Raw genomic sequence first — 22,939 nt, forward strand, 5'->3', positions numbered from 1 at the left:
TTAACATGATGAAAAAGATGGAAAAAAAGAGTCACTTCAGACTCTGATTAGAGTCATGAGGTGAAACAACTGAAATGACGCGGTCCAGAAAAGTCAGTTTTTGTCATCTTGAGATCATTTGTTCCTCTAAGAACAAACAGTGCCGTAACAATTAATCATTCCTTCCTTTCACCGGCAGTATGCCTATGCACTGCATTTATTTTTATTTGTAGGTTATGGTAGGCGGCCAAAAACTCAATATTTAGCATGGTGAAAGATGCCCAGGTCAGAAGAAAAACACACGGAGGATTCAGGCCAAACTAAGCACTACCTTGTTTTCTAAAACTGAAGAAATAGCACAATGGTGTAAAACTGCTTTACAAGTGCAGAACGTCAAATGTTCACCACAATCAGAAGGGTTTTTAAAAGATAAATGTTTATTAAGAGATAAAAACTTTTTTTTTCCATTTTTCTTGTTTTCTTGCTTTTTTGCTAGGGTTTTTTTTTTTTTTTTTGGGTAATGTAAATTCTTTTGTCAATACACTTGCTTTTTTACACATCCTCGAAATAAAAAAATAAACATTTCTAATCATTACTTTAAAAAGGTTCTCTCTTACATTTATAAACACCGCCCCCTTTAGCTGTTCTTCAAAACTGGAAGGGTTTCAAGAGACGCACAACAGCGGGAAACCAGTCTCTGTTATTAAAACACACCCTGAGACTGCACATTAATCTCTGTATTGCTAAAAATTGTGCCTCTTTCAACATTAACATTTACATTTTTTTTTTTTCTGTGATGAAGCATCCCAAATGTACCAAAGTAGAAGTTGTCGAGTTAAATTGAGCATCTCCCTTTGCGATTGGCTACGGTGTTAACTTGGCCAAGTCAAAAGAAATCATATTAAATCCAATAAATTTAATCCAAAACATTGGCATAATCCTTAAAATTAAGCTTTACTTTCTCATTTTTAAAAAAGTATAAATTGTCACAGTAAGTAGATCTGCATTGAGTTTTTGGTGTTAATGCAGCATACCATTTACGGTAGCTTAAATTGGCCCCTATTCATTGTTTCTGAAATATTACAACAGCTTAAAAATACGCAATTCCACACTTCCAAAGTACCAACTTTCTGAAAGACAGGTGAAGAAACAATGCATTTCGTTCTACAAAGTATTGCACATTACAGTTCGCAGCAAGCTTTTCTTTGTCGATTAACAGTTGTGGACGAGATCTATTGGTAATTGCTGGACAGAACAGTCAAATACAGTGATATTTTTGAATACAAAAGGCAAATGTGATTGGAAATAAAAACAAACAGATTTGATACAAAATGCACGAAACTACCCTGAATCTACGTGGATTTTCGATCTTGCAGGCAGCTTAACGTTCTGACTTCCCAAAATCAGAATGTGTTTGGTGACTGTGAATCAATGAGGGCGGCGTACGGATAGCACGGCGGATGTCCTTCGCAAACTAGAAAGTTGCGGCTAACGTCTCCGCTACAAACGTCGATCGCCGTGAACGCATCTTAACAACGGGGAAGAGACTGCTAAAAATGAGTGTGCTGCGCTTTTCCGAAATCTTGCGACGCCGGAAAGTTCACAACAACGTTCTGTTAGACCTTCCGTTGTGGAACTTGAAATCCACAAATCTGTTATCATGCATCCGGGCCAGTAGTTGGCGATGTCACTTGGTAAAGAAACACTACGCACTTACGAACTGAACAAGCTCGTGGCGTTACTACTTTCACAAATGTGCGTTTTAATAGTTTACACGGAGACGCTAATGCTATTCCTTATTAAAAACTTTTCAACAAGTATGCATTTAAAAAGAAGAACTAATTCGGTTAAATGTTTTGGACCCCTTTGACTTTTGTTGTATAGACAAAAATGCCAAATCATTCTTCATCCGTTTTGCAGAAAAATGAAAGTCATACAGGTTTGGAACGAATTTCAATTTTTTTTCGTTCTTTCTTTCGTAAACTATCCATTTAAATGGTGGGTGCACCAGTATGGAGAATGTAGTGTCCTTAGTGGTATAGTGCATTAAAAACAAGCAGTGTTAACGGCTCGGTTCTTCGGGACAGCACCATCTCCAGTCTAAACAGTTTGTCGGGACACACTTAAAGAGCTACATTAATGCATGACCACTTCTATCCCTAAAAAGACGACTATTTCACGTTTGGGGAGGATGACATCTTTGTACACGAATCTGTACTTTTCGCAATTCACGTTTCCGGAGCCCTTTGTGTTTTTGTTTTTTTTTCCCATGATTCTCGATTCTCTTACAAATATACACAGCTTAGTTTGATTTCGATATGTACAAGATAGAAGTTAAAAAAAATAGAACGGGCATGGTTCTACGTTCAGGATACTGCTGTTTGCGATCTGTTCTCTGTCTATTAACAGCGACAATAATAGTAAATATAATAGTATTATGATAAAAATATTAAAAATACAGACAGAAAAATTTAACTTTCTCTGTAGAAAACAAAAAAAACAAAACAAGGACTCCTAGTGCAGATGCGTAGCAATGTAAACCTGGTCCTACGACTATGTCAAAAGTTACAGAGTATATTTTTAATATATGCATATAGAATCACATATATATGTAATGGAAAAGCAGGTCATTGAATCCTCTCACAGAGAGCGTTCACATCATAGTCTCTACGATGGTGTGGGTGGGCTTCGTCAAGCCTCCGTTCCAGTTGGGGTCCAGCGGCTGCGCCAGCTCATTGCATTTAGGCTGGTAGTCTTGGGGACAAGAACTGGCTCCTCCCCTCACGGGTGCTGCCACCGCTTTGATCCTCTGGAGGGAAGCATAAGTAACGTTATAGGCCCGTTCAGTGGTAAAGGAGCTGTTTGTGGTTGATACGACTGACTCACCTCTATGAGGGGTCCATCTGATTGAATGATTTTGATCACAACCACCATCGGTATGCAGATCATGGACGTGAGGGCGAGGGTCCAACCGACTCCAATGGACCAGTCCGGGTACTCGTAGACTTTGTTGTATCTCAAGGGCGTGTACTTGACCAATGAGAAGACAAAGCATCCCTGCAGCAAAAACGAAAAAAAAAAAAAGCACACTCAACCCGGTGTCCAATACACAAGTGCTGTGTCCCATTACTGTGCCTGACGTGTTATGTAATGGCAACAATAATATATAAAAAAAAAAATAAATTAATTATATATATATATATATATATATATATATATATATATATATATATATATATATATATATATATATATATATATATATATATTTAAAATAGTTTTAATAATGAATAATTTATCATTAATACGTTATATTTATTTGCTATATATTTATTTTGATAACAGCAATAAACATGCTTTGACTAAATAAAATTAATGGCATTGTTTATTATTGTAATTTAGTTGTTTACAAATAAATATTTTGATATTTATTTTTCATGCATTATGTAATAAATAATAAATAAATATAATGTACTTTGTATAGATTTATTAGCTAGTTATTATTAAATCAATTAAAAAGTATTCTCGCTATTTATTTGTTTAATAACATATATATGATCATTATAATTATCATGTCAAAAACAGTATAATCATTTATTTCCTATTTAACAATGTTAATTAATAATAATAATAAATTATCGATAAAAGACTCCTCAGTCTTTAAAAGCTGTATGTCTGTACATACGGAAGGGATTTCTCTCTCCCCCTATAGTCCTATGATGTTCACAGAAAAACGACATTCATGATCTCATGGAAACTAATCCTGCACTCATCCACAGCTCCTTCCATTCATTCTGTTGGCCAGGCAGATGGTCACCCCATCTGGAGCTCTGTTACAGTGAGATGGGAGCCGGATTTTGCAGAAAATCCAAAGTGGAATAGCAGCATTTGCATGTGTAGCCATGGGGGAGGGTGGAAAAGCACACAATCTCAAATTAAACTGCGTAAAATACTCCTTCATAGGACCCCAATGTGTCATTTGTGGCCTTAGAAGATGTGGACAAACCATTCACACTTTTTTTGCATCTACAGATAAGCATCCTACTTATTTAACCTGTTCTAGGGATTCTTTCTTCACCTAAAATGAACTTACCACACACAGAAAAGGTGTGACTACAGTCCAGCTCCACTTCATCCAGGGATTTGGTCTGTAACCAATCATCTCTTCAATTGCATCATAGAAATTATCAGCGCCTGTGAAGAGGACGAATGTGATCAGGTATGAATTTCCCAAACATAATACCACACTGCTGATAGATGGAAACATAGTTACTCAATTGTTAATTGCATAATTAATGAGTAGTTGGTCTATATATATAATAATTCTTGACTACTGTGTTGTAATTTTGTTTGTATTGTGCAAACAGTGCAGTATGTTTACTTCAGGTTCTCCCACAGTAAAGAATATTAGTGTCTTAACCTGACTCTACGTACAGTACACGCATGCTTTAAGACATCCATAAGACATATTCATGAAGCATTTAGTTTAGAAATCAAGGCCATGACAGTAGGGAACAAAGATGTTATGTCATACAGTAGAAACCCTGATTCGTGCACTAAATCATTCTGCATGACCCTACTCTGTTCAAACAAAGAACCACACCTGAGAATATTTCACAATCGTTCCTTTCAATACAAATAATCTGCCAGCAATAAGGGCTTTGTTTCATATCCCAAGAAAAGAGAGTTCATTTGCTGACTTGTTTTATTAAATTGGCTATAACAATTTTAAAAATGATCATAATAGGTGAAAAATTATGCAGTTGAAGATTTTTGCATAAATCACTCTGTTACTCAGCAATGGTGAGCTACGTAAGGGTCGAAAAAAAAGTGTAAACAAGCTAATTTTGTAAATGGATCCAAATGCGTTTTACTTTGAAAATCATGCAGTAACAGGGTTGTGTGTTTAGTTTAAATGACTGTTACTCAGCTAGTTAGAGGTCAGATATTGATTACGTAGTGAAAATGAAAATTAAACTGATTGATCTCTTTTTGTCCCACACCAGTGTTGAATGGCTAACATGTAGGCTAAACACATGCCAAGTAAACCTTTTTGACATCTACCAATATTGTATTGAAGGTCTGGTGACCATCTCTAAGGGTATCACAGATTATGATGATTTATAATGATGGATTATAATTTGTTATGATTAGGAAATCATGCAGTACCTTGCATTTTTACTGTTGAAAACATAACAGTAACAGGGTTCTTGTTTTAAAGTACTGGCACACCAAATTTGTACCCTATGCATGAAAAAGTTCCCGCTCCAGAATAGAATTCACATTTTCTGTTTACCACTTATACTTACCATAAACCCAGGCTACAGCAATACATTCAAAGAATGCAACCCATAAAAGGCACACGCCGCTGGCTGCATAGTAGTCAAAGAGTTGAAACACATACATGCCACCCTGAAAAACAGACACAAAAAACTATTGAAAAAGCGAGTAGGCTCTGGTACATGCTGTAATTGCAAGGCTGACACAATAGAGGACTGTTATTGACTAAACACTTGACTAATTTTCTTCTGGTAACAAAAAAATTTGTTGCACAATGCATTCAGGGGTGACATAAGACATTATGTCACGGAAGAAATGGGACACTCTGTGTGGCTAAAGCCATGGAATAGCATTCCCAGTCTATCACTGTTCCAGGGGCTTAGCAATCAGGGGCCGAGATCTGAAGGGGGCCAAAAGAATCTTAGATGTGCATTGTCGGACCGGGCCGGATCTCCTAGTATAGCAGTGTGATTCCTCTGTGGAATTCTCACTGCTCAAAGCAGGACAGGACATCCATAAAAAGACATGGAACTGGGAGAGATAAGGCACTGCTGGGAGTGAAGGCCTCCTTCTTATGGGAGAGAGCTTGGGCAGTAGATTTGGCATGAGTGTGGCGTTCTTGATTACAGGAACTGTGGGTTTGGTGGAGGGCCACACGCTATCAAATGACAATGTCACTAAAATCCCAAAAGGAAAACATATCGTGCCTGACCATTCAACTAAGCTGCATTTGATACACACTTTATTTAGCCAGGAGAAACCAGCTGGTCCAATTTGTTTGCAAAGTGGCAAAGACTAGAATTAGTATGGATTTGGAAAGGGAAATGCTTTTTGCGCTTACCTCGGTGACCATGGTAAGTCCCAACAGGTAGCTCACAAAACAGACTATAGCTATGAAGATTTCACGCCGATAACCCTTCCTTAGGAAGGATGGATACAGATCCACTAGGGATGTGATCTGCCCTTCCACTTCGACAAACTGGGAAAAGAAAAGAAACACTCTGATCATAAACTGGTTTCTTGTTTGTTAACTGAAGCTGAAAGGGCAAAGAGTGCACCGTAAAAAACAACAGCAAAAGAATGAAGCAGGCTCATGGAATTGAGTTTGTGGCTTTTTGTTCATGATTATTAGCTTTGAGGCTAGTCAATAGAAAATAGGACAGTGCAGTCCAGCATGACGGGTCTATGAAGTTGTAACATACTATAATGAAAAGTATCTATTACTGTAAGTAGTACTGTACATGGATATCCCTTAAATGTTAACCAGCACAGCTGCATGACTATTATTTTAGATACTTAATTTAACAGTCCAAGCACCACGCCCTAGTTTAGTGGACTAGATGTGGATGGGCACTGATTTAGAAGAGTGTTCAGTTTCACTGGGACTGAGAAATATGATCGTACAGGACTGCTGCATGGGCGATCAGCTGCCAACAAAGTTGTCTTTCCCTGTTTGTTACCATGTTTTCTTGTGTACTGTGGCTTAATTTATTACAGTGATCTGCTGATTGATTTACAGAGCTTTTTAATTGTATTTGACCTAGCGCATTTCAATTGTTAGCTTAAAAAAATTAGCTTTAGCATTTAGCTTCTTAATCACCAAAATGTTTTCTGAAAGGTCCAAAGACTGGGCTGAACATCAGCATCTGGCTGTATGCAATTACTACTCTGTGCACTAATGGTACTCAAGCCGTTTAGCATAACTAAAGTCTTTCACATGATACTCACCTGACTGTCGAGACCCAACAGCAGAAGCATAATGAAGAAAAGAATTGCCCAAAATGTAGGAAGTGGCATCATAGACACAGCTTTAGGGTAAGCAATGAAGGCCAAGCCAGGACCTATTGGGAAGAGAACAGAGGGGGGTGGGGAAGTGGAGAGAATACAATTAGCACTGGTAGCAATTTGCACACTTTGATCTATGCCGGTGTGGTGCGTTTCGTTGTCGGCACAGACCAAAAGGAGACATGAAAGAAAAATGGAGCGAATATCTACATGACAAAGCGATCAAGCCAGGCAAAATTACTGTCAGTGGAACACTGATAAACAGTCCAATGACTGTTTCAGTGCATCTTCTTGCAAAATTAGCATCTTGAGGTTAGCTTCGGCTGTTTCGAAATCTTTAAAGTGCTTCATGAGTGGTGCTATTTCCCCTGTGAAATACTACAGGTTCCATATGCAACACTACAAAGAACAACTTCAGAGGTAACATACAAACACCTCCATTTGCTACTGAAACATAAAATGTAGGATCCAGTCTGTTCAACAGATTTTAGATGCAAAAACAAGCACAACACATACAGTATATAATAAAACCAAACAAATGACCACCATAGCATAATGTCAAAGCACAATAAAATGCACTTTCCGCAGAGTCAGGTTTATGCTTCTATCTCTGACCTCCCCAAAATTTACTCCTCTTTTGCAAAAAAGCGCCTTTAAGCTTCTTGGCATTTGTGATGTTTAAAAATCTATCCAACCAAATAATCCGGAAAGACTCCCTGATAAGGATCCTGTGGCTCCATACAAACGTAATTGTGCCAATATGCACGGAAGTTCAAGTAAAGTTTAGGTTTGTGTCTTATAAACAAAGTGATAAAGATGTATGTTTTGTGTACCTCCCATGAGCCAGACATAGTTAGACCAAAGTCTCCACAAAGGAGGGCCAAAGCATGATCATTGCAGAAAACTAGACATTTGGAAAAACTCGAGCTTAAAAAGCAGTCGTTACATCAACTGATCTCTTTCACCATGAGATTTCCTGAAGATGAACCTGAACCACAGGTCTAAAAGCAGCATGAAGGACGTAGAACCATCTGATGTGTACTAGATGGTCAAAAGTATGTAGACACAAGAAGACACCTATATGTGTTTGTTGAACATTTACTTTCAAAATCACAAGCATTTAAAGTAAGCTTCCTCCCTTCCAGGAAGGCATTCCAGTAGATGTTTGACTGAGGTCTGGCTCACAGTTGATGTTCAGTACAACCAAAAAGGGCTCAATGGTGTTCAGGTCTGAGCTTCTTCCATGAGAGTCTTAGTAAACGATTCAGCATGGTTGCATACTTTATTGGAGGCACCTGCTTATACTGCAAGTAACAGGTGTAGCTGAAACTCATAGCCAAACTCATCAAATAGATGCAAGTGTCAACATACTTTTGATCATGTAGTGTGTCCAGGGTAGAAAAAAAGGAACCAATAGGAACTGATTTGGCGACCTTAGTCAAATCTGATTTGGCGACCTTAGTCAGAGCTCTCAAGGAGTTACGACCAAACTCTCCAAAAGCATGTTGTATGCTGCCTCTATCCTGAAGTTGGCACAAGATGCTTCTTGGTTAGGGTCATCATTGGGCACTGTCTTGAACAGCATTCAGTGCTGTTTCACGCAAAACCTCTTGATTCTTCACCATTAGTGGAATAGGATTTATTTTCCCAGTGGCTCCAAGAATGCACTCTCCGTACATTTCTAAAGTTGATTCCAACCGAACTCCGCTTTCCACCAAGGGACCATCTACATATCTTATTCGTTTTGGTTTTTATCGGATGGCGATGAAGGTTCCGAATTTTTGGCTTTTTAGTCCTAGGTCCTGGAACTAGTTTTACTGGCTCCGAATTGTTTACAGGCGTTGCTGCTGTTTTCACTACAGGGTTGACCAAACTTTTTTCGTGTTGTTATTTGCAGCAGCAGTGCCCACCATCACTGCTGCTTGACCCTCGTACCTGACTCTGCCACATCGGCTATGTCCACCCCTTGCTCTTGTGCCATGAAGCCCAGGACGGAAAATATTGCGAAGCCAGACACAAAACTGGTAGCGCTGTTCAGGCCTCCCAGCAGCAAACAGTCCCTATGTCACACATATGTCATGGAGTTTGTTAATTAACACAAAGGTACCCTACTTTCCCACTTTGCCCGTTCACTGGACTAAGCCCCCTTCCCACCCCCGGGACATTGAAACACACCTGTAGCAGTTGTATTTGTACTTGTTGTAGCTTCCCAGTGACGTCATGGCTCCAAGACAGATGGCGTAAGAGAAGAAAATCTGTGTCCCGGCATCAATCCACACCTAGACACAAGACGCCAAACCATTTGCTGACTGACAACATGAATTAAGCAAACTCAAATATTTGCATGCGTTCAGCCTCTTGTAGGTCCTCCAGAACTGGATACATCATGAAGGACTAATATAAATTGTTTCAACGACTTCATGTCATGTTTAGATTTGTAGCTTTCTGACTGAGGCCATCGTTTTTATGTTGAGTCTTTTGCATATCTTGGGTTTCTCTATGTAAACTTTACATCCGACGTTTATTCTGGGTTTAATTGCAAAGGCTCACTGGTGTACATTATGTCACAAGTGTAAACAGTACTTTTCGTGCTGAAAAGTCCATCTTAGATGGCAGACACAGTCATGTTGTGCACTAGCAAAACCTAATTTTGAAAGTAGATCAACCTAAAGTTGGACTTTCTGTTGCAGCTAATTCACTAAGGTTGTCTTGCTGGTTAAGCTAATTAAACCTGATGGGGACCAGTATCTAAAACATAACATATGCTATGTTGGTATTTTAAGCAAAGCTGATAGACATAGAAAACCAAAGTGGTGAGGAATCATATTTATGTGGGTAGGCGATATTATGAGATCTTACCTCTGGGTCTCCCAGGCGAGTTACATTTGGGTACAGATAAAATTTGATGCCCTCTGCTGCCCCAGGAAGAGTGACACCCCGTACAAGCAGGACAATTAGCATGACAAATGGGAATGTTGCTGTGACGTACACAACCTAAGCGGAAAAGCCAAGTACACTGAGGTTAATTTTAATGCTATGGTTGCATGTAAACCCACAAACTTAGTAGGTTATTTGACAATTTAGAAAAACTAAAGCAGAGCTTTTTCACAGGGTCTTTAAAAGACTCGTCATACTTTCCAGCATTTGAGATGACATTCTGTCAAAAACGTTCCCAAGACAAACATGCAATTTACAGCTTAACTTCACTGACAGTTTTATATTGGCTTTAGTGGATATACTTTCTGGTCAGCTGTTTTCCACCCATCATGTAATGTTTGGCTTAACTAGAATTGTTATTTTGACCATAATGCCGAAAACTACATCAACACATTAATTACCTGCAAGTAGATTTTAAAATTGCAAGGCAAATATGCAGAAGGTCACAAAAAAATAAAGAAATAAACAGATAACAAAGTAATCTATGATATGCCACCTTTAATGGAGCTCTGTGTTCAATTCATAATGGCTTCAAGTGAAGAGCAAAAGGGGACTTTTAAAGACTTAAAAAAAAAGAAAATATATATATTTTCTTAAAATATGCTAAAATCCAAACTCCAATTTGAAAATCCTGTTTTTAGGGCAGCATGAAACAGCTTTCATTGAATAAAGATGTCCATCATAAAGTAGTCTCTGTTAGAATTGCCATACAGAAATCTATTTTGACAGTGTCTTGGCTGGAACCATGATAAGATTCACAAGTGCATGCTCAAGGGGATCTTGTGCCCAAGTCAAGAGGTGGTGTCTGTTGATTGACTTTACAGTCTCTATTGGGAAGGAGGTGTGCTTTTACTATTGCTGCCAATAACCAGGGAACTGCTGGTATGTTTATTTTGACAACACTGAGTAAGGTAACATTCAAATCTCCCTAGCTACTTAGAACTCCAACGACAATGTAAAAACTATTATTAGTAGCTCTTAAATTAACTGACTAAAGTTGAAAGAAAATGTAATGCAACCAAGCTCACCTTCCCGGTGGACTTAACACCTTTCCAGATGCAGAAGAAACAGATGACCCACACAGCGAGCAGACACAGAGCCAGGTCCCACTTAATATGACCCACCTGCTCGATACCATCTGAGATGCTGAGAACATTTCGCCTGTGGTGGAAAGAATGTTTGCTGGTGAGACACTCTAAAGCCTTTGAGGGTGTTTAAAGAGCCACCATTCAAATAATCAGAGAAGATGTTTAATCTGCTATGACAGAAGAGTCCTGGGCTGTCCAAACTCAGTCCTGGAGGGCCGGTGTCCAGCAGAATTTAGCTCCAACTTGCCTCAACACACCTGCCCGATAAGACCCTGATTAGCAGGTTTAGGGTTTAATTAGGGTTGAAGCTAAACTCTGCAGGACACTGGGACTCCAGGATCCTGACTTCAAAGACAGCTCAGGGTAGCTCAGGTGTGCCTGGTGCTAATCGCTGCAGGATAGTAGTCTTCCAGTAGCATGGTTAGATAGGGGGAACAAGTTCTGAGGTTAGCACGAGTTTACAAAGTTAACAGAAAACCTAAACTTTTGGTTCGAAAAGGAGAAATAATTTTCAGGGTTATCACAGGTTATTTTGTTGTTCACCATGAACATACTCTAGGTTGATTCAACCTCCTTGCAGTCATGGTTCTGGAACCAGCCTACCTAAAGTAGGCAAGTTTCGGGTCAATTAACAGAGAGTTCTGAATGTGTGTGATGCCAAGCTAACATAGCTTTCTTGAATACACACCACAATAGTACCACCACTAGACTTCTGCTAGATCCAGTCCTGCACCTAAAGGGCCACATTCCTGCAGAGTTTAGTGTTAACCGCTCAAGCCTTCTTGAAAGTTTCTTGAAGACCTTAAGGTTCCTAGAGGGCCACAGCCCTACAGAGTTTAGTTCGAACCTTGCTCCAACACACAAACCGTGCAGTTTCACCATGAAGTGTAAATGACCTGATTAGTTGGATAAGGTGTTTTTATCTAGTGTTTGAGCTAAATTCAGCAGGGCTGCAGCCCACTAGGTACTGGGTTTGACACCCCCGCCTTAAGGTGTGTTTAATTAGGCAAGAAGCTAAACTCTTTGGAACTACTGGTTTTTAGAAAACAGTCTGGAGATTTAAACCACGAATGGCCAAACTGGAGGCCTACTGCCCTGCAGAATTTTGCCCCATAATCAAAACACACAGTAAAATTACTTTATACTTTGCAGCACAGTGACCTTCCTGGGCCAAAGTTGCCTATCGCTGATCTAGACCCTTTGGGTTAAAACATTAGCAGTATTGGAACTGCTCAGCGGGGCCCATTGTTCTAAAGGGTTTAGTAAAAATAGAGCTAAACCAGCTAACTGAAGTCTGGGGAATTACTTTGGGATAAGATTACAACCAGGAGTGTCGGATCAGGATTAAATCTAAACTGGACTGTGGATCTCATGAATATCCTGATCTATAGCATTAAGCATGTTGAAGGTTTCATAAGATAGTTATTTACAATGACAAGTAAAGACTACTTACTCCCAGAACTCAGTGACGGGGGAAGTGAAGTTAGTTGCGTTTGCAGCCCCCCAGAGTGTCTTGTTTTTGCGGAGGGTATCCTCCACACAATTTTCTGTGTTCCATTTGTTGTTGCAGCTTGCCCAGGGAAGCTCTGGCTGAAAGCACTGGAACAGGTAGTACAAGCCCCAGGCCAGAATCACAATGTAGTAGATGTTCAGCAGAGAAACGATCACTATGGACGCATAGCCGATACCTGTAGAGAGGAACGGTGACATTACGCAAATGACAGTCTTGACTGACTCAGCACATGGTAGTTGTGCAAAAAGTGTTTGCGATTTGTTATTATAATCTTAATGGATACAATGAAAAGAGCTGCGCTTCAGTGGAGCGTGAGAATGGATAAATAAATGACAAACTTCTATGCAACCTTCTTGTGCTTTCTGTATAAACATGGAATAAAGTTGTTCAGAGTTGGAGGTAAGTGATGCAAGACATTGGTTCAGAGTTTGAACTGTGTAAATCAATGTTGGCCAGGTTGACTGGAAAGCAAAACAGACCAAAGCTGTCACCTCATTCACTGGCAGAGGGATGTGGGTAATTCAGCAGTTTGCATGTAATGATTGCTCACTGGTAAACTCTGTTTAAATAAGTAATGAAGATGTGGTCAGAAGAAATTTTTGGGAGGTTTCATATCCTTTTTGGTTATACAAGATATATTTTGGTGTAAATCTGTTGCTTTTTTCCCCTAAAGTAGTCATTTACATTTTTAAGGGTACAATGGTGATTGCTCTTTATAGAGCTCGTACGAGCAACTTGCTGATCCCTAAATCTTAGTTTTAGCCCCTACACAGCACAGGTTGAAGATATGTCCATTATACAAGCTACTGTTTATGAGCAGTTGCCCTTTTTAGCCAAAACATAAATTGACAGCTGCTAATGCTGCCTTGTCTCTCCTACTACACAGGCTGAATATGAAACTAATACCTAATATACTAGTCCCTAGAGTAGCAAGAAGACAGACTGCAATTAACAGACTGCTGACATAAAAATACACCAACAGTGACTAATCAAGATGCAGCAAAGACATGTTTATCCATGTACAAATAATCTATTACATATCACTCTTGGTGCATGTCATTCTTTTGCAAATAAAAGTGCCAAATTTAAGAGCACCGTCAAGGTGTTTATAAACTACTTATTTGGTCTACATGACAATCTCCACAGGAATTAGCAGATGGAGCCATGATTAAATGGGAGCACATAATGAGTACTTAATGGAATGTTATAAATTAATGAGTTATTTAATAGAAATAAAGCAACCACATTTTTAAATTAGAATCCTTATTAGTAGCTCTGAGAGACGAGAAAGATGGGGTTAACCCTAAATTGTATTTTTTTTATTTTATAAATATACGCATTTCCTATCAGACCCTTAACACGAAACCTGTATGTCTTGCACAGCCTATCTTCAGATACAGCTGGTGGTATCTGTGACACGCCTCCCACTCTGTGTCCTTACTAAGGGGTCAGAGTGCTCTGTATGGCCCCGTTTGCCCCTACTGGTAGATACCATAACTACAGCTGACAGCATAAACCAACGTTCTCCATTGATGGCCAACAAATATTCCATTTTAATCTCTGGTAATGGAAATACTAGATCAAAAAACTCACCTGTAAATATGGGGCAAAGTTTTTCCCAACAGGTGATTCCTCCCTCAGAGGTGAACTGACCAAGTGCCACCTCCAGGAAGAATACAGGCAGTCCTCCACCAAACAAGAAGATGAAGTATGGGATGAGAAAAGCACCTAGAGAAAAGCCAGGAGAAGATTTGCTTTATTCTGTCAATTATTATATCCTATTAACCTCTGGATTAGTGTTTAACTCATATTCCTCAAAGAGTTCATCCAGTGCAGTATAAGGCTTTGACGCTTGCTCTCATTCTTTTTCTGTATCTCTGTTGGGTTATGACAATTACATGCTGTTGACTGCAAGGGAAAATCCAAGGGTACTTTTTAAAGAAGATGCTGTAAATGTAATGTCTTCATTGTGTTATCTAGTTAAGCGCATGGTTGATGTTGATTTTAGGGTGTTTTTATTATTAAGCCTCAAAGAGAAATGATAAAGATAAATGCTGCTCCAAATGTGTTGACAGAAAGATTTATCTTGGCATACAATATTCACTCTAACGTTTAACAAAAGTGATGTGTGAGAAGGATAATGAGTTTTCGTATAGCTTTAAAAAAAAAAAAAAAAAACCCTTCATGGTATTTTTAAATATTTATAAAGTTTGACAGTTTAATAATTCTCCATGGACAAAGAGCAGCTTCTAAACATCTCTATGTGTGACAGAATAACAGAACAAGATTACCATTTGGGTTTGAAACATGATAATGAGGAAAGACATAATTTATTTGGCGTGGACTCCACAAACAAGATCAAGAAATTCAGTTTTTATGACTGTCACATCAGTGTTGAAAGTCCAAAAGTATCAACAAATCTGCTCACCTCCGCCATTTTTGTAGCAGAGGTACGGGAACCGCCAGACGTTGCCTAAACCAACGAAGCCCCCGGCGACTGACAGAAGAAAGTCAAGCTTGCTAGCCCACTTTTCCCTTTGGGGGTGTTTCCCCTCTGCTTCATCCTCCGGCCTCGTGCCTGGGCTCTTTCCCGGGGAGGGTTTCAGAATGTCTTTGTGGAAGTCTTTGAGACACTGAAGTTTCTCCTTCTGGGCCATGCTAGAAAGAAAACAAGGATTCAGAACTCTTGATAGAATCCCGACGGTTTTACTTTCAGATAATCAAAAAGTTCCTGCTTAATCATTTATGCATAGGTCAAACATAAAGAGTTCATTTAGAGCAGCTTTTTCAGCTATGAGAAATGTTCACATGAGAACGTAAAATGATGGTCAACGTGACTAATGTAATGTCACAATGTTTTGTGGCTTAAACACAGGCAATTCTCATGTACGCCACAATTAAAAGTGAGTCATTATACTTGATATGACCAACAGTACATTAAACCTTAGCATAAAACTGATAAGCTTCATTGCTTTCTTTGTTGCTTCTGAAGTGTGTCTGTAGTCATCAACATTAAAGGGTGCCAACCCACAACCACATAGATAACACATCAGCATTTAACACCAGCTAGTTTGATGTCAGCATAAAATTAAAACTTTCAAAAAAACATTCCCTGACCTAGCTTTAAATTATCTGTACACTATAAGCCTATTACCACATTATATTGTTGCTATTTCATACTTATAATTTAAATTGTACACATTCTATTCACATTATGGCCCGCAGGGAAACCCGAGCGATTAAATCCGATTTAATAAAAACTCCTGCACTGCAGTTTTGATGCAGAACTGGTATGTGTTTATCTTGCCCATGTCCCTTTAAGTAACACAGTGTTTACGCTGTTAGGATTCTATTCAAGGATGAAGTAATTATGTCAGGCTTGGCGTCTTCTGTTTCAAAGCACGGGCCAAACTTGCCATGGAGCCCCTAAGATGAATCCCAGAGAGTAAGATACCAAAGTCAGCTCCAACATCCCTACCCGTTCCAGTCTCCCTTACAGCTTGGCAACGCTTGAACAAACTATAGCCCCACTGTGAGGCCGGTTTCTTCAACACAAGCCTGCTTTTTTCCCCTGCTCTCAAGGAGACGGAAGAAAAGCGAGGAAAAATCTTCGGTGTGTTTGACAATCAATAAAAAGATGCATATTCTCTTTTCTGTTGCTTTACTAAACATTCGAGTTAATAAACACACTAACCAGTGTGGCAGCATGCCAGGACTCCAGCTCTTCCAAATTTATCTTTCACTACGAAACAATGTGTGCGTTTTTTTTTACACTACATTGGATTGTTAATTCTGTTACATTTTCAAATTTAGCACAGAATCCTTCACTTGGCAACATGAGACCAGTAAAAAGGTGTAAAAACATCAGGAAATATCGCTCATCCTCTTTCGGTGGGTTAAATCGGTATATTTTCAAAGGCTTAGGAGCTCGCTACAACTCAAACACGTTCTGTTACGTAACTACAGCGAAATCCTCCAGACACTTTCCATTTCCACTCAAAGCACTGTGGTGACAAACTTTAAAGGCCGAGAGTCAAAGAAAGCAAACAAGCTGGCTAGGAAACGTAACTAGTCAGTGCCTTGTTGCAATGCCGTTTTGCCCATGAGTTGACAATAATAATTCAATCACTAATTTTAAAGAAGTTTTTCAAATCCGACATGACAAACTCCATCAAAGACCCATATTGCTTCTATTTGAGCCCTTTACCATCTTCCACAAAGACAATGCCTTTCACTTACATTTCCTTCATGGCTGAATCCAATTGGTCTATGTTGTTCTCTCAGCAGACACCATACCTCTGACCGCACGGCCCCAATCTCTCCAGGGCTCAGTGTAAGCCGAGGTGACACCACGACCCGCCCACAGACTAAGACAATTAAAAGCAATCAGTAGATTGGTCGCAGCTTCGGAGCAGCGGATAACCCGAGTGGCGTTCGGCTGGATGGTAAATTTCCACTCCCCAGAAGCATCAGAGGTCTATCTGAAACTATTTATCTTTGCATGTGTGGCGTCCACTTGTGGCAACCCGAGCCGCAGACGCGACAAACAAGAGCATGTGGACGGCAATCCACACCTCTGTTGCGTTTCACTTGAACAGCTGATGGTTTCCAGGCTCCTGCCATTAATAGCTTGACAAGTAGCTTAGCTTAACATACTTTGACGTGTAGTCAAAGAACAATTATATGCCTCTTTGTTAAGTGGTTTGAAGACAGAACACAACATTTGACTGACTGACAGGTCCGACTTAGATTCTGGTCAGCAGAAAAGCAAAGACAAGGCCCAGAGCATTTGCATAGGACTAAATGTGACGAGTAACAAAAGCCTATTGTACGACTTGTTTCCCTCAGCCTTTTGCATTTGGCAGCACAGCCGTGATAAAGGGACAATGGTGATTTGTGCTCACAGAACCATTTCTATGAATTTTGGATCAGGCAATTTGTTCAAAACTACAGAACAAAGGATCTGCTGGCATTTTTTTGCCCTTTTAGCGCACAATGTTGGAATGCTGCAAAAATGGTGATACATGACAGCCTACTTTGGGACACTGACTAGGTCTGTTTGATTCCCAAGTAGACACGACAGACTACAAGCGCACCTTCAAGAGAAGATGGAGCGGCTTCACTGCCGAATCCAGATTCAGTCGCCTCCAAGAAGCTCCTAATTGGAAGCGATTTATTTTTCTGCACCTAGAGGGATTTGTTGGGCCATCAACTTTGTCATCTCAGCCTGTATTGCTACATAGTCCCAACTATCGAGGGAGACTTCAGGTCTGGAGTCGGCACGAGGCACTTGGCTCATTACATAACCATCCCTATTTTAGAACCATGTACATTTCCTGAGTGCTCTCACATTAAATTCCTTCCTTTCCGCACTTGTTCCGCCACATAAACGGAGTCCGGAGCATTAGAAGCGCACTCTTATCCATTTATGTAAACCTCACATTGTAGCAATGATGCATGAAACTGAAGTCATGAACATTAAAGTCAAGTGTTGACAGCAGAGTTTGATCCACTTGTACATAATCTATGACGTGATGCATTGTGCTCTCATGCACTGCCTAGCCATAGTGAGTCAAACGGCATGAGGTCTGCATTTGCATTCTGGGATGCTGACTAGGTGGTCCTCGATTTCTTTTGATGCCAAGACCTCTTTGCGAGGACCCTTTCTAGAATATAATAGTTATGCATCTTGATTTGCTTTTTGTTTTTTTTACAGTGTTTTACATTTGTTTCCAAATCTGTACCAAACCAACAGTAAATTATTACTGTGAGTTGCCAAGTTAACTTTTACAGCCCTAAAAATATTTGTATTTATTTTTTGGATTCCAGAGCACTCACTTCTGGTCCCATGGAGGTCTTTTACTCTTATATTTCAGTAGACTTCACACGGAAAGAACAAATTTGGATTTAGGGACAGTACGCCGGTTGTGAAATATAAATGAGAGAGGATCTAAGTAATGGTGTCAACTCTTGGAGTATAATTCAGAGTTAAACACTAGTATAATCGAACAACCTAAGCTAGTGTTTAATAATTCATGTTTACACACTGCTGGCTCTTCATGCATTGAAGAAACAACACTGCTATTGACATCGTCACAAAGAAGGACTTCATCTGTGTCTAAAGTACACTATTGTTTATCATAACCATTAATGTGGTCATGCTGACTTTTTATTTGTCCTATAATCAAAAACCATAATTTATCCACTGGAGGATTATGCCATAAATCAATAAGTCAACTGGTCTGACCCAGTATACAGTATCCAGACCGGGTCAGATTTCTGTCATAGGTCTCCAGTGTCCATCAAGAACTTTTACCCTTGTATATTTATGATTCCACAAATGTCATGCTTATTCAAGGGGGATATTTGTTGCCTGACCAAAACAACAAATGCAAAGCTGAAGACACTAAAAAAAAAGTGCATTTATAAAGGAGACAAATCTGGATGCAGGGACTCAATAAAAAAGTAAAGTGGTAAAAATAATAATAACAATAATAAGTGTACCGGGTCGGTGAACCGCATTAAGAAAGTGTGCTGTTCTTTTTCATGTTGTTGAATTTTTAGGAAACTTGTAGCTTACTGAACACACATTTTGCATCATCCAAGCCTGCTCAATCTGAAAATTTGCCTAAAAGAAAGCAACAACAACAACAACAACAACAACAGAAAAGCTGGAAAAGTTCAAAGTCTAAAGTGGTAAACTAAATTCTGGGCAGAGCTGTTTGTTGGCAGTCATGACAGTATGGCCTTTGTTAACAAGTCTTACTTTTTATTGACATCAATTAAAAAGCAGCCGATAGGCTCATATATTTGCAGTTTTCTTTTATGGCACACTAAGCTGTAGACAACACACCGAATAACATCTTAGCTGTCGTCGCTCTCACTAAATGGCAAAATGGCATCTGTCCCAAATGCATTGTGGCTGTTATCCTTATCAGTGTGCTAGGTATTCAAGCTGGCGTGTGCGCAGAAACCTAAACTCTGCATCCTGTATTGTGTTTGTTTGAGCAAGCGAGCTGCCTGACTTCCGCGTAACCCAAAGTGGGCTTCGGGATGAGGTGAACCTGTTCGCCAGGATGCTGGTTCCCGAGAAAACCTGTCTCTTTAAACCGGCTCGCAGCCTCTCGTTGCTTAGCATCGCGTTTTTAATAAAAGCGCGTCGAGCCGTTCGCGCACGTGTCCGCAGACTGCTTTTTAGAAAGGAGGAACCTGAAGCGAGACGGCGTTCTCAGAAGCGTCCCGTACACCAAGAACGTTTTCTTTTTAAACGCCCTCGACTTGCTTTCGGTTCCACTTCGCGAGGAGAACGCGTCCTCGCGCGAACCGTCGCTAACAACGTCACCAGACCCACATCCGACGTCTTCGAGGAGGCGAGCCCGTGTCACAAAGTTTCGCGAAACGTTGCCGTTTTTCTCGAGAACGCATCCAACAGGTTGCCGACGCGCCGGCCGCTTCTCGTTGGGTTCGACGCGACGCGTGTTTCCATCGAGCGTCTATTCTTACCTCCATGAAGTCAGCGCTCAGTTATACTGGTCTGAGTGGGAGTGTAAGAAACTCAATGACAAGTGACAGCATCAACACGAACGCGCCGAGCAGCACTTTAAATCATCACGAATCATAAAAGCATTCTCTCGTTATCTTTATCATACACACCCCGGCTGCATCGCCGCTTAAAATAGGCTCATGACATTTTCCAAAACCTTCTAAATAAAGTGTTAAAGTACTTCCTGGCTCCCTTAAACTCTTCTCAGAATGAGTGACAACTAAGACGAGCTGCTGACTTTTAGGTAACGATGTGAGAAGAGCTTTCAAAAGATCCCGAAAAGCTTGTAAATTAAGCAAAAAAATGAAATTGAGACACCAGGGCTCTCACATCCGTGCGCTGCACTAAACCCCAAAGAGCAAACATGAGAAATAACGTTACCTTTAATGTTTATCTACTTTAATTCCTCTCAAACGCTCGTGTCCCTTCTGTATTGTGCGACGGCTCGGTGCTGAATAACAGCGGCGGCGGTAAATTTAGTTTATGAGTTTTTTTTCCTGACCTTTGTCTCTCAACATGGGTGACCATCAGTTGTGGAAAAACACCGGCCTGCCTCCCGTCCGCGGCAGCAGCGCGTCTTCTTAAAGCGCCCGCTTCCTGGGTTCAGAAAAGCGCGCCTCCAACGCGCATCACTGCCGCGTCGCGTCCTCTCGCGCCGCCTCTGGCCAACGAGCGCACGCGCACCGCCGTGTCCACACTCGTGCGTGAACGTGAAGCCGAACGAGAGTGAAATATGCCTCTGAATCTCTGTGGCTCGTCCTCTAGGAGAGCTGCCAGAGACGTGAGTGACACTGATGGGTAAGAGGAACCTTCACAGCACCCGGCCCTTTACCTGAACCTCCAGAACATCTCCTGTTTAATATCAGCTGTCTGAATGAGTGGGCCGCTGGTAACTGTAAACCTCCAGAGAGTCTCAGCAAAGGTGCAAGTCGGATTCGGGAAAGAGTCGGTTTATACGTTTTAATATTTGATGCGAGGACAGCACGTAAGATGAAGCGGTCTGCGGTTTGTGTCGCGGCTATGCATCGAAGCATAAAGACCGATTCGCTGATTTTGTACTCACCCTCAAGACGTAGATGAGTTTGTTTCTTCGTCAGAAATGTAGCATTGTTTTATTTGAATAGCACTGAATGGGTGCCGTCACAATGAGAGTCTACAAAGCAGATAAAAACATCCCAGCAACCCTCGAGTACAATAAACCAAGTATATCCGCTAACGGTTTGTTACAAACCAACGCGTCTGAAATTAGAAACAGGCTAAAAAAGTCACGTCATTCGAATCAGGAGTGAAATACGTATCAAACACTGTTTACAGGATAAAACCGCTCTAAATAAACATGACGCTGTAAAAGAACGACAGCAGATGGACTTTTCCGTTAGAGGAAACGTCATTATGGATTATAATGTCGATTATTTGTGGATTGTTGTAATGTTGGACCTTCAGTCCGACGGCACCCATTCAGGATGCACTGGTGCTAAATTATTCTGAATCTTTCCTGATGATGAAATAAGCTTATCGATGACTAAACTGTTTCATTATTTTTTCCCACAATTAGTATGACACCGAATGTGAAATATTAATTTCACTAATAATGCTATTTTTACGTATGCTAAGTTCATAAACCCCAAGAAAAAACAGAAGAGAAGAAGAGAGACTGTGGCATGCTGGATCGCCACTTAAATCTGGATCCTGAAGAAACCCATTCGAGAGCCATTAATTTCTCATTATCTGAAATGATTGAGGACGGAATTAAAGCGGAGTTTACAAAACTTGCAAATCTAAAATTTCACATGATAAATCACGATGTAGCTGAAATGCGCGGCCCTGCCAAGTGGTTTTGATGTTGTTTGTGTACATCTGCTTTTCGAGAGGAAAAAACAGCAATACAAGGCCAGATTGACAGTAAACAACTCGATGGCTGACTTGGTGTTCTGCCTCTGCATGTGCAGCTAGTCTTGCTGCGGTTGTTGTGATTACGGCTCTTGTTTTGGCCACGTTTACACCAGCTTGACTGAATTAAGACGCTACCCACCCCGATATGAAGCATTACTTCTGCTGTGTATCAAAACAGCATCTAGCGCCCGGCTAGAGTTTCTGTAATTTTCCACCACTCCTCGCTCGAGCTTCACTTCTCTCATTTGATCACAAGATCGCTTCTTTCCTTTCACAACAGCAGTCTTGCGCTGCCCAGTGCCTCAGGTGATCGAAACAATGCAGCGGCTGTCAATCACCTCGAGCGCATCTGCCTGCGATGCAAACACGCCGTGGGAATGTTTTTGCATGATTTTAGCGCATCGCGGATCAAGTCAGAGTCTCTGAGTCTCTCGCTTTTTACGGTGCGGATGTTTTGGGCAATTAACAAAATCGGCGTCAATTGAGGGATCAGAAAAACAACACCAAAACACCAACTAAAAAACACACACTACACCTATATATGTGGACATTGACGTAGAGCTGACATTTAACTACGTGACAAATCCTTTATAAACAAACGAACAAGCAACGGGCCTCAAACTGAGCCCTGAGGTGTACCGTGTTATTCTGCTCTATGTATGTGTATATTATATAACTATAACTATATTGTTGTTGTTGTTCTTTCAGAGGGGTGTTTTTAGTATCATAGTTGACAGAATTTTGTCAAATATTTTCTTATTTGAAAGAAAATTACAATTTAACGTACATTCAGCTTCAAGGCATTTTCAGGCTAAATTTAAAAAGGGGTGAAAGTATAGTAAAATAGATAAAACGGTATTTCTGGAGACATCCCCTAAATTATAGAACGTATGCTTCGTATTAATTTAACAGAATACCTGA

The 22,939-nt window shown here is 40.2% G+C and overlaps 1 protein-coding gene across 3 annotated transcripts; it reads right to left on the reverse strand.

The window, feature by feature from the left end:
* Positions 1-398: 398 nt before the first annotated feature.
* Positions 399-20,776, reverse strand: slc6a6b (solute carrier family 6 member 6b). Of its 3 annotated transcripts, none has more exons than XM_043222446.1 (14): positions 20,628-20,776; positions 15,011-15,240; positions 14,176-14,310; positions 12,523-12,757; positions 11,010-11,142; positions 9,904-10,038; positions 9,220-9,323; positions 8,980-9,104; positions 6,988-7,100; positions 6,101-6,238; positions 5,289-5,391; positions 4,073-4,173; positions 2,866-3,036; positions 399-2,788 (listed from the first exon to the last, which is right to left on the reverse strand). In XM_043222446.1, the coding sequence occupies exons 1-14, from the start codon at positions 20,651-20,653 to the stop codon at positions 2,633-2,635; spliced, it is 1,905 nt and encodes a 634-aa protein (XP_043078381.1). In that variant the 5' UTR covers positions 20,654-20,776; the 3' UTR covers positions 399-2,632. The 3 variants fall into 3 exon arrangements, with proteins under 3 accessions (XP_043078381.1, XP_043078383.1, XP_043078382.1); XM_043222448.1 differs by having other exon boundaries at positions 20,507-20,697; XM_043222447.1 differs by lacking the exon at positions 20,628-20,776 and adding an exon at positions 16,822-16,975.
* Between the last annotated feature and the right edge of the window lie 2,163 nt (positions 20,777-22,939).

Source organism: Puntigrus tetrazona, chromosome 22, assembly GCF_018831695.1.
Source record: "Puntigrus tetrazona isolate hp1 chromosome 22, ASM1883169v1, whole genome shotgun sequence".
NCBI lineage: Eukaryota > Metazoa > Chordata > Actinopteri > Cypriniformes > Cyprinidae > Puntigrus > Puntigrus tetrazona.